Below are 13,330 nucleotides of genomic sequence, written 5' to 3' on the forward strand. Positions count from 1 at the left end.
TTCTTTTAAGATAATCAGACTACTCAGATACTCTGGGGGGGAACATTTTTATGCATTCAGTCTTTCATTCAGTCAATTGGTGAGTTGAGGAATTAAAACCCCTCCTTTGCATGGACACCCTCACAGGACAAGAACAGCACATGTATGGTATTAATAAGACGATTTTCTTTATCAATATCACCAAATCACAAATGAATGCAAGTAGGCCTGCTGTTAATTATTATTTTCATCATTTATTAGTCTAACGATTAATTTCTTGATTAATCGTTTTGTCTATAACAAGTCATCTGCTTAAGGTGATATATTGCTTGTTTTATTGAAACAATAGTCCAGATCTAGAGGATGACTGTCATATATGACAAGGAAAATGTTATTTTTGTTTTTCTGTCGGTAGAATAATCAATGAATTGTTGCAGCTCTGTTGAACTTTTCCACCATGATGCCTTACATCAGAGAAAATCTTCACATGTGTAAAACAAAAACCTGAATTTTATTTAAAAACTGCATGGTTTTTGCACAAAACTGCATGGAATTAGCATAAAGTGGGCCTGTCTGTAAAGGGGAGACTCATGGGTACCAACAGAACCCATTTTCATTCAGATATCTTGAGGTGAGAGGTCAACGGACCCCTATGCACCAAAATTTACTTTGATTTACCTTTGGAGCGTTATTTAGCCCCCTTCCCTACAAGCTAGCATGACATGGTTGGTATCAATGGACGCCTTAAGTCTAGTCTAGTTCATATAATCAGGACTTCACTCTACTCTCATTCTCTTTAGCTTTAAAACTGAGTCCGCTACAGCCTCTAAAAGACAGTAATGTCGACCGAGGGCATAGACGCCACTGCGGGTCTTTTAGGGTTAACAAGAAAAGTCAACCGCCATGCTAGCACCTCTGTAAGGTTGTACTTCCTGTAGGCACAGAGGACCCAGGCGAAGGAGCTTTATTTTTAAACTTAGGGGCATTTCAAAGTGATTAGCAGTGCATAAGAAAATATTTCAGAACAGCATCTAAGAACTGAAATTTAAAACACAGAATGGAAAAAGTGATCCATAAAACCACAAAGAAGAAAATAAAACCTGTCATACATTTTCTCAGCACACTAACCAACTTATCCAGCTAAGCCTTTCAAAACCAGACATTTCCTGCTCCCAGTCCCACAGGAAGTGAATGGATCCAATACCAAGCATGCCATGCTCTTACCTGGTTTCAGCCATAACGTGCCCGGCAGTTGATTTAGTGCCGGGTGGCAGTTTGAAGGGGCGGGGAGGGGGGGGAATCGGCTGCAGTATTTCAGCCCCCGCCACCAGAAAATAGATATAATCCCAACATTAACTCCATTAATAGTAGCAGGAGTTGAATTAAGAAAGCCGTAAAGCATGCACACTGGAGGATAAATTACAGCCCAACCCTCCCTTCATCTCTCTCACACCATGCCTATTTTTTCTCTCCCTGTCCCTTCTTTAATTTTCTATATCTCTGTTTGCTCTGTTTCTGTTCTTCCTTCTTTCTCTTTAAGATACAAATTTTCTTTCACATCCAACATACAATTCACCCAAATCTTATCTTAATTTTTTTATCCTTCTTGTCTTCCACTTGTGCCTTTTTTTATCTGTGTCTGACATATATGTTAAAGCCAACATGGTGGGACATCCCAACCCCAATCTAAGTATACTATTTTTGAGTGTATACATACACACACTCATACACGCACATGCTCGGTGCGGGCGCTCATCTCTTTTAGTGCTTCTGTATTGATCAGTACAGGATGTAAGAGACTGGGCAATAAAGTGAAGCAGCACTCTCTCTTCTTCACTTCTCTCCTCCTTTTCCCGCATTCACTCCCCCATTCATCCCCTTTTATACCCCAATTCATTCATTTACTCATTACTTATCACATTAGTCATCCACCCGTCGACCAACGGGAGTGCGTTATGATCCTCTCCTGCTGCCGTTCACACCGTCTTCTGCACAAATGCTCTCTGCATTGCGTCTTAACGCTACTTTCTAACCCCAAAAGAGGATTTTGTTCATTACAGTCGAGTCCCGTTTAATTTGGATTTGATAGGACTGTGATGCTTAATGACACTGCTTCGGTTTTCTTTTAAGAGCAGCAGTTCTCACCGTTGGAATTAGCCAGATGACTGTTTTTGCTGTGCTCTGTTTCAAGGGTAACTGTTTCCCCAATATGAGCTTACTAATGCTTTGGTTGCAGACAAATAGACAAGGGCAGCATTATTCTGAGCAGTTGCGCGACCCTACAAATTCTTCCCTGTCACTAAAACAAAAGTCAGATCATTCATCAACGGCGGCGGTAGTGCTGAATCGCGCTCTCCTTTATCTGCGCGTTGCATGGTCAGAGTAGTGAACGCACACACACCTGAAGGCCCACACACACACACAAACACACACACATGTGCATATGCATGCTGACTAGTCACAGGGGAGTTTCTCTGTGCCCTTGCCCCCCCCCCCCCCTCCTCCATTTCATCCTTTTTCCCTCCATATTTTTCCCTTTCTTTTTGACCTCCTGTCATTGTTTTCTGTTATATAACACCTGAATAAGTGCAACTCCACTCTCATCACACATGCTAAGATGATTGGTTAATTAATTGATTAGTTGAGTTACAGACATTGACAGACAATGATTTAGATAATCGTTAAAAAAAGTTATTTATCAAGCAAAGCACCAAGCTTTCACTGGTTCCAGCTTTACAAATGTGAAGATTTAGGTTCTTTTCTCTGTTTTATATAATTGTAAATTAATTATCTTTGAGTTTTTGACTGTTGGTCGGACAAAACAAGCAATTTACAGATGTAACTTTGACATTTTATGGAGCCAAATGACTGTACAATTAATCAAAAGTACAACTGATACGTTGATAGTGATAGTATGTGTAATGTTTTTGTTTTTAATGTCACTTTCCTGTTTTTTCTGATAGAATATAGAAATTTTTGAGTGCTGGCTCTGTACTCCAGCACCTTTATAGTAAGAGATTAAAGTGCTGCTATTCAGCTCATGTTTGTGGTTGTTTACATCCAGTCCTTGACTTCTCCTGTGTGTCCCTCTTTGATGATGGGAAAGTAGTGTCCAGGTTGAAAAATCCCAAAGTTTCCCTTTAGTATAGATAATATTGATTAGTGGGACTTTAAATTGTTTGGCAATCTGGGTGAATCTGGTATAGATGTGTTCCTCAGGCTTTGTAGACGACAAAGAGGCAGTGGTATATATCTAACACTGAAAGGGCTTCTCCCTAAAACAACTTTGCTGTCCAGCAGTGGAGGATTTGTGCGTCAGATGGGCCTGCAGGCTCTCTGATAACAGATATCCCCCTAGAGGTCATCACAGAAAACAGGCCAAGGAGAGTCCGGGGACAGAGAAGAACTCCACCTTTTCCTTTGAGATGATGTTATTGCTTTTTGATTGTTTGATTCTTGCGGTTTGCTTCTCCTCTCTCATTACAGACAGATGACTTTATTGCGTCTGTAATCTGCTCCCATAGAGGCTGTTTTCACTAATGGTGTTAAACTTATTCACATGGCTGCGTGTGTTTCACTGGTCCTGTGTTTGTGGCTCTCAAACTGAAATCCTCATCTAACAAAAACACAGATCTACATGTTTGTACCAAATCTGTCTTTTCCTTCACGTTGACAGTGCTGCCAGTTTATCCAGGAGTAGTTCAGCAGAAATTTAGTAATATGAACGCTTGGGTTTGAGATTGGTTCCAGTCGAACTGTGTTATGATTCAAGTGCAATCAGACCACTATACTTACTTCCACTACTCCCACTGATGATTACATCAGACATTCTTTCATTGTTAGCAGAAGAGATAAAATACCTCACTGATGTATGAGTAAAGAATAACGTTCAAGCCCAAAATTATGACTTTATTTTGTAGGGTTTGTGAAAGATTGTCACTCTCTCACTTGCTTGTTCACATTTACACTTCATGTAACTACAACATCCTTGATTTGAAACCAGCCAGCGACCTCTCTTACATACCTCTCTCCATCATACCATCCATCTCCATCTCCATCTCTACCATCATATAAAGGCAAAATGTCAATAACATAAAGAACAGTGTCAACATCATTTTCTGGCAACAACAGTAAACAACAAGTAAAAGTCCAGGAGATTAAAACAGTGTGTAATCAGACTCACTCTAAGGTTTGGACTCATCCAGATGAACCCAGTGTGAAAACCTCCTAACAGACTGGGTGTTACACCCCCCAGTCATACCCCTGACTGCAGCTCTGTGTCAGGGTTAACTGCCATCTGTGTTAACTGTTCATGTCATATCCCCATTAACCTCCATTGTGGCTCCCCAGGCCGCCTGCTCCTTGTTTAAGCCTCCCTGGGTGGCAGTCAGCGCTCCAACATTAGCCTCCATTACGGCTCCCCTGGCTGCAGTTGCCCTGTGTAGGGCAGCCACTGATCTTGTATCACTGAAACTGAGTGTCTGTGCCGCTGAGTTATGGCGTGCAGTCAGGAAGACCCGTCTACATGAACGCCACTGATGGCTGATTTTTTTGCTCCTTTTTTTTTTTTTTTTTTTTCTTATTTGCAGCAGTGCAGCAGCTCTCTGCTCTCAGCCGCTGCATGTTAGGGGTCCATGTCAGTTGTTTTGTGCGCGGCGTGCGTTTGGGGTAACCCTCTCTTTTCTCTGTAATGGGAGGCATGAACTCTCGCTCTAAACCCATTTCCAGCCCATCTGAAATACGGCAGCAAATTACCTCCAGCGGCGCCCTGCACACCAGCCCCAATCCGCCCCAAATAGAAGTGACAGGACAGCGCAATTTATCGCCATAACCCCTGCACCGCCCCACCACCACCACCACCACCTACTAGCATCTCTGTACACACCGCAGGCTCGCACATACGGCCGCCGCACACATGCACAAGTCAGCTGAGTGACTCCTGAATGGTGAGCATGTGTGTGTAGATTGTGTATACTGTACGTACTGTAGCCAGTGTGTTGTGATACTGCATGTGTGTGTGTGTGGTCTCTACGCTCCAGTGTAGGGGCCAACCTCGCTGCTCTGGCCCCCTGCCCTGCCTATTATCTCATTGATTTCCTCCTCTCCTCTTTTCAATTCTCTCCATTTCCACACTGCCGTCCTTTCCATTAGAGGAGCAATTTAACAGAGTGCTGTGACATGGGAGGGAGAGAGAGAGGAGAGGAGGAGGGGAGGGAGGGAGGGAGGAGGGGAGGGAGGGGGAGACTAGAGGATGGGAAACATAAAGTGAGGAGGGGAGATATAGTGGAAGAGCTGGAGGGAAGACAGGCAAAAAGAGGGGAGGGATGAACAGATATTATCATTCCAGCTCAGAGCACGACTGAAAATTTCACACAGTTTGTGCACCGAGCTTAACCGATAATTAGAATCATTCCAAGTTTAAATAAATCAGAATCATCGTTTAGTGAATATATGACTTTAAGTACATTTAAATACAAGTTCAGGATGTATTCTCATCCTTTATTTCATCTGCATCTGTCTTTCTCTTTCTGTTCTCTCCCCCCTCGCAGGAGTTTCCTCCAGAGCCGTCGGAGGGCTCCCCACGACAGACACCCGTCATCCACTCAGCACTGGAGAGGAACCGGCATGTGCTGGATACGTGGTTCCCTGTACCGAGTGTCAGCCAATAAGCTGTCCCGCACGGTGGCGTCCAACATGTCGATCAATCGAACAGGTACGCTGCTGCTTATCATCAGAAACTACGACCACAACTTGTATCGTCTCATAACAATTGTATCTAGTTCCCTCTGAATCCGAGATGACTGTAAGTATTCACAGGTAAGGAAGGAAGAAAAGATTTTCTAGATCAACGCCTTCTTCAATTAGGTATTGATCGAGAGAAATCTGTGGGTGTAAAAACATAGATCCTGATTTTACTTTTAATTTGTTAAGAAATGCAGCCGTCAAGCTGTGGTGATTCTGTTGCTTTTGAGGAAACAAAAACAGTTTAAAGTGATGAGTTCAAGATCTACTTTCTGATATCTGAAGTCCACCTTGATCCAAAACTACATATGCTGGAAGCTAACATAACAAAAGAACCAGACAGTTTACATTGATCCTGAACAGTAAGCTGAAAGTATGATGGACGTAAACACTCACTTGAGGATGTCGTATGTTGTACGATTGTAAAAATTTTAACATTTTCAGACTTGGTGTGCAGAGGCCTTTAATTAGTAAATGAGGATTCGATCTTAATTACAGCATTTTCTAGTTTAGAGGACTGAAATGTCATGATTGTTACTGACCCTGATTTAAAGATGTTCATGTGGAGTTTTCTTGAAAATAAACAAAAGCTCTTTTAACATTCAGTGTTTAAAATGCATTCTGTGTATCCATGAGGTCAAAAAAATTAAACATATGCAAAGCTGTGTTTTAAAAATAGTTTAAATCCTGCAGCGTAGAAGACAACAACGAATGTAAACGATTTAAATTCATCGTCGTCTTCTTCTTTCAGCATCACCGCTGTCTACTATTGATCAGTGGAATAGCATGAAACTGGTGCGAACAATGTGTGTGTTGCTGCTCACGCCCATGCACTTGCATCCTTGTGTGTGTGTGTGTACACAATACACACAAAACAGGCACCCACTTGTTAAAACACTGTCATCGAGCTACTAGTGGTCAACAACTCCACAGGGAACCTTTAAATGTGCCAATGGATGCCCAGAGCCCTGTACTGTGTCTCCGGTTAAAGCAAAACAAATTGAAGGGTTGAGAAGGTTTTTGTGACCACACACACACACACACACACACACAGACACACTGTACATTTCTACATTCAGGACATGGATCGTGAGTGCAGCACAGTGAGTCTGCGTGCAGCTGGAGGTGATACCGGAGTGTGTATTCATGTTCGTGGCTGTAACTCTGTCCACATACTCTCTAATAGACTTAGGGGAGCTTGCTGGATTTGCCATCTGAAATAATAAAGTTGTCATCTGTCAGAGCGGCGAGGGGGAGGGTCTGGAGAACTGGACGGTGCAGATTAAAGCCTGGATCTGCCTCTACCTCCTGCGCACACTTTCTCTTTTTCTGTACATTCTCTAGCGACTAAAGTTTCAGGTGAAATTGAAGAGCTCCACTCTGTTTAAACTCGTGACCGGCATCCCAACAACACTTCACACACACACATTCTAGCATCCTCCAGGAAAAAACACAGGTGTCCTCTCAGCAGGATGTTGTGATTTTACATCTTCCCCGGTGAGCCTTACATTTGTTCTTGGTCCGGAGCCACAGGCCTGTAATCCAGCTCTGCTTAAATCATACCAGAGCGCACACTCGATGAGAGCCCTAACAGCCAAAAAGTTCCAAAATTAGCGGTCTGAATAAGATCAACTGCCATCTGTAACCCCACCCAGCTCGCCTTCTTGTCCTCTTCTCCACTTCTCTCATGGCTTCCAGAAACCCTACACACACACACACACACATATACACACACATATACACATATATACACAGACACCTTCTCCACCAGTGTTTGACGGGTGCATTGAGTACATAGTGTTTATGATGTTCTCAGACAGAGCTGGACGTCACGTTTGGCTTTGGCACCAACGTGTCAAACCACCACAGTATAAATAACCAGTCACATATCAAGTTGTTATTGCATCTGTCTGCATAGACAGACACAACTACAACAACAACTACTCCATCTGATATGGTAGAAAAAAATGAAAGCTTTCTTTTTTTCCCAGACCTTCTCTCCCTTTTCCAAATATGTATCTATATCATTGTCACTATGCAAAACCTATTGCTGTAATGTTGTAGTAACATCTCACGACATACGTCACTCATGAAGAGTTTACAGGGCTTGCACATATTGCTCCAGGACTGCTACCACGACTTGACTGAAGAGAGTGTAACGCATCTAAAAGTGAAAAACAGCTGTAAATGCTCAAACATACCTTGATTTTGTCATTTATTTCCCTTTACCTCAACATGTGGTGCATTCTCATGCTTGCACTTTTCATGAGGAGAGTTATCAGTCCTTGCACGCTAATCAGCACAAGAAGCAACTATTGGCAATTTTGTATTAATGAAGATTTTTCTTTTTTTTTTAATGAAGGAATTCCATTAATCAGAAACAAGCTCTTGCATACTGTCAACACTTAACAGTCAGTTTATTTGGCATTTCAATAACCACCTCTATCAGACATTTAATTCAAGAAGTGACGATAAGCCCATTGTGGTGAACTGATGCCACTCCACTAACACACCCAAAACATGCTTAATAATGATTATCTATGAGTAATATCAATAAACCAAAATAAAGTAAAAACACAATCATGCTTATCAAGAAATATACCGTATTTCCTCTAATAGCGATTGGTAGTCAATAAACCCTCCTGTTGTCTTCCTGTTGACTATGCAACTTTTGTCCTCCCGGGTCAATTTTGACTCGGGAGGACAAAAGTCCACATATGCTATAAATTTTAATAAAACATCCAAAATTCAGTGAAAGCAGTGATCATTACTTTTACTTGCAAAGTGTGTGGTATGGAACCATCCATGTGATTTCCAGGCAATTAGATGAAAGAAATTCATATTTCTGATATAAAAACATTTGAAAACGTCTGTAACGTTGAAAGATATCTACTTGATTTGACTCATTTGGATGCTGAAGCTTCATATTAGCTTAGCATTGTAAATGCATTATGAAGGGATCTTCTAATGGTCAGTATGAACAGGAGGAATGATTACAGCAAGAAAAACATGTTTCACTGTTTATTTGGGCTCCTGACTGATGTTTTAAGACAGACTTGCAAATTTGCGAACCTGTCCTTTAAACTGAAAAACAACTCAGGATATGTGATGCATGTAAGTTGTTCATTGTCTTTTTTTCTCCAATATTAGGAAGAAGTTTCAGCCTTTCCAACGTCTCACCTGTGAATCCTGCTTTGAATCGGCCCTTTAGCACTCGTCATCTGGCCAGGTAGGCTCATCTGATACACCAATGGTGTGAACATTTCTTTATACGTAGCGACCTTTAAAACTTTTTAATCAACAACAGTTATATATGAGCCATCCTGCTGACTCTTCTCCTCACACAACAGCACCATCATGAAATCAAATCCAGCCAAGACTGTTGCATTTGATCCTCCTCTCTCTCTCTCTCTCTCTCTCTGCCCCAATATTAACTGCCTTTCATCACCATCAACTTAAGTTGTAAAGCCAGAAGTAATCTTTTAAAATTAAAATTAGCATATGGTGAATACCTTTACCCGGATACCTGTTACGAAACACTAATCCTGACACACAAGCTGCTTATTAATCGTTTGTGGATACCTATGTGAATACTTTTGTCTGTTTTCTGAAACAAGCCGTGCAGTCCAGCGGAGTCTCGCCATCATCAGACACGCTCGTCAGAAGAAGCAGCCGAGGCAGTACTGCATGTACTACAACCGCTTTGGCAAGTGCAACCGTGGCAGCAGCTGTCCCTACATCCATGACCCGGACAAGGTGGCTGTTTGCACCAGGTAACATAAACATGTGAAAAAATCTACTTGGTCAGAAGGCTCCAGCTGGAGAGCAACAGGGTGGAAAGCTTGTTGTTCTGACAACTGAACAGGCAGTTGGATTACTTCCAAGATGAGCTGCAATGATTAGTCTATCTAATCTAATCTAATCTGAGTCTGTCTGCAGAGAATGAATTGCCAACTATTTTGATAATTGATTAATTGTTTTGAGTCATTTTTCAAGAAAAAAAATTCTCTGGTTTCTTTAGTCCACTGTGAACTGAATATCTTTGAGTTGTGGACTGTTGTTCGGGACAAAACAAGACATTTTAGGTTGCATCTTGGGCTTTGGCTAACGTTGATCGACATTTTTCACCATTTTCTGACATTTTAGAGACCAAACAACTTGATGAATTGAGAAAATAATTGATTAATTGATGATGAAAATAATTGTTAGTTGCAGCCCTACTTTGATGAACACATAACTCTCCATTATTCAATGAACAATACAAAAAAATGAGCAACTGTGCTAGAAAATAGCCCGTGTATATATAAAAACTTGAGGAGAAAAGTCAACTACATCACCCAAGAATCATCCGGGTCATTGAAATTCAGTTCCACGGGCATCTAATAATAAGCTAAAGCTAAAGGCTTCATGATGTAGAAACATGATAAAACATTCAGCTCTTTAAGTCAGTCCTCCATCTCAGATGAATTCAGAAATCTTGACACAGCATTTCGTTCCCAACTGCAACAATGACGCATCAGAATTTCCTACAACTCTGATTGGCTTCTTCTCCACAGCAACAGATGAATGTTGGGGTTCATGGCTATTGTAGTATTCAGAGCCATTTGTTATTCCAAATTGGTGGAAAAAAATTATGGCTCTATGATAAATCTTGTGTTGTTACATTATTAAAAGAAGAACTTCGAAACATGACTTTCAGTGGTAAAAAAAACATTTTTGAGAACTAGTGGCTTCTCTATTAACGTCTGCATTTCATCTGTTGTTTTTCTGCAGGTTTCTGCGAGGGACGTGCAAGCAGGCAGACGGGACCTGCCCATTCTCCCATAAGGTGGCCAAGGAGAAGGTAACACACACGCGCATTGCCAAGATGTTGGACACCATGGTGTTTTATGGGTTTTCATTGCAAAGGCCAGGGTTGGGTACAGTATGTAGGTGTAAGATGACACATTATTGGGTACAGTCACCGTGGATCGTATTTGCGTTCTTGGCATGGCTCCTGTTTCCATGACACAGGAAGGACTAAAGCAAGACTTGACCTGATGGTGTTCAGGCAGGGGCTGATGGGTAAGGCTAAAGGTTCGAACCTGTGACTTGAGGGTCACCTGTTCGATCTACAGACCAGCAGGATCAATCTGGGCGTGTATTGCTTTCTCCTTCCTCATCACCACATTCCAGGCGAATTTGTGGACACTACTGACAAAAATGTTATAATTATTTTGTTTTGTTAGTGTTTTATATTTGAGTTCAGCAAATGTTTCTTGTTCTGGTTTGAATGAACAGCAAAATGGAACACGATCTTCACCTCAGACCTTTGGATACATACCTTATCAGGTTGGGGGGCAACAACAACTCCCTCAGCTTCAGGCTGAGTGGCTAAAATTAATTTCACTGCATTTAGTTGATGGACAGAAAATTTGTAAACAATGATTTGGATGATCAATGAATTGTTTAGCAAGTAAGCTGTCAAGCAAAAATGCTCGAAAACTGTTTCCTGCTTCCAAAATAAGCGATTTTGACGACATCTCCTTAAACGCTCAGAAAGTGTTTTTTTGATGTTTTATGGTCTAAATGATTAATCAGTAAACATTACATTTCTTATTTAGAGTTTTAATAATAACAATGATGTCAGCATATATCACAACAGGAGAGATGTATGTGATACACACAGAAAACCAAATTGATGATCAATTCAATTAATTGTGTTACACTGTTGTTCATTTGATCAGACAAACTTCCTCACATATGTAAAAAACAAATCCTAAAACTCACTTTTTTTTGCTTTTAATTAGAATTTTCTCATAATTGAATTTTTAAAATGAAACGCTCCTATTATCACTGAATGATTCCACTAAAAGTTGACAGTATTGAATCATCACCGAGCCCAAACTCAACCCCAGCAAACCAAAAGCATCCAAATTAATCCAATTTCCAACATTATGAATCTCTTACTGACCTAAACTGACTCATATCATAATTTTTGATAGACGTCTATAAACTGACAGAAACTGGTCATACTGTAATTGAACTGGATAAGCATATCAGAAGTGAGCCATCATGAGACAGCAAATACATGCACTGATTTATTGAAAATCATTGTTACATTCACTGATATCAGATTGATATCGAGTTTAGGTCATTTTCACTCCACCTCCTTTTAGACTTTTTCGATTCCAGGAAGTTACTGCTGCATGCACTGACGCATGACGGCATCACCTGGTGGTTGTATGCGCATGTGGGCAAAGTCTCCATCTGCTCTGTGAGTTGTTTTGTACAAATTAGCTCAAGCTGGTGAGGAAAGACTCTTGTCCGTTTAGGGGAAAGTGTAGCCAGTCAAAAAGGGAAAGCAGTTCTTTTTCTGTCTTCTATTTTCTTTTCCTTGAGACAAACAACTCTACAACAGGTGTCCTAATGCCTCACCCTCCACATACACACACACACAATGCCCTGCACCTGTGTTGGTTGTCACACTGCTGACTGTAAGTGCTGAGAGCCCAGCTGTCTGTTTGTAATGCCACCTCTCCAACAGCCCCACCTGCCCCCCCTCACCACCACCACCACCACCCCTATCCCTGTGGCCCCTCCCTCCACAGGATACTCTCCCGCTCTTGTTTCATTTGGACCCCTTAAACCGGACTGTATGGAGGCTTCCGGGAGAAGGGGGTCAATATGTGGGGGGGTGTGCAGGTTTATGCAGCCCTCCAAACCTGATCCGGGTTGCTAGTGTGGATAGGCAAGCCCAAATCCTCCTGCACCCTCCTGCCCCCCCCCCCCCCCCCCCACTACCACAAATACCTCGAAACCAGACACCCCTCAGCCTACTCCCCTGGCATCATCCCCCCACCTACCCTCCCCATGCCCGGGAACTGCACCCCCACCCCCCGCCCCCTCCTGCCCACTGGCCCAGTCTGTGCACACATCCAAAGCACATAAACACATCATGAGAGCTGGACGAGCTGCAGCCTGGATAAATATTTCTGTAGCAGTTAATTAGGTAGAACTGATCCCATCCCAACGAGGAGGAGTCTCCCTCTCACACTCCTCCCCCCCGACCTCCCCTCCCTCCCTCCCTCCCTTCCATGTTTCTCCACCAAACCCCCCCCTCAGGGGTATATTTAGACCGGCCTCCACCAGGCTCGCCCCCACACGCCAAACAGTAGATCTCTCTGTGCGCACACACGCACACACACACACACACACGCACACACACACACCCTGCACACATGCTGTCAAGACACACATTCACTCTCATTCTGCTGCTGTCAACTGCAATTAAGGTCATTTAGCCGCTCAGTGTGACAGATCGCTTGGCACACGGGACACGTCTAAATTGTACATGACTGTGGTGTGTTTTTTAAAACCACATGTCTGTTTACAAAGTCCTATAATCTCATGTAATCTCACTCCTCATCACCCTCTGCTCCTCTCCGTGTTGTTGTTCCTCTTTACTTTTTCAAAATCAAGAGGAAATGATCTTGACAGAGAATAGACATGAATTAGAAAATAAAATTTGTAAACCATCTTTACCCTTACTCCTCGTTACTCAATAACCAGGATGTTTTCAGGAACAAAGCCAAGGATAAAAAGTGCTTTATCCACAGTCAGATTGAAA

The 13,330-nt window shown here is 42.1% G+C and overlaps 1 protein-coding gene across 1 annotated transcript in view; it reads left to right on the top strand.

Moving 5' to 3' along the window:
• The window catches only part of zc3h3 (zinc finger CCCH-type containing 3), a 67,635-nt gene that overhangs the window by 39,258 nt on the left and 15,047 nt on the right, over nt 1-13,330 (top strand). Inside the window, exons 5-8 of the mRNA XM_067596258.1 lie at nt 5,529-5,692; nt 8,872-8,950; nt 9,339-9,494; nt 10,495-10,564. Coding sequence (XP_067452359.1) covers nt 5,529-5,692; nt 8,872-8,950; nt 9,339-9,494; nt 10,495-10,564 — 469 coding nt within the window. The remainder of the gene's footprint in view (nt 1-5,528; nt 5,693-8,871; nt 8,951-9,338; nt 9,495-10,494; nt 10,565-13,330) is intronic.

The sequence above is a fragment of the Thunnus thynnus genome, chromosome 8 (genome assembly GCF_963924715.1).
Source record: "Thunnus thynnus chromosome 8, fThuThy2.1, whole genome shotgun sequence".
In the NCBI taxonomy this organism is placed as follows: Eukaryota; Metazoa; Chordata; class Actinopteri; order Scombriformes; family Scombridae; genus Thunnus; species Thunnus thynnus.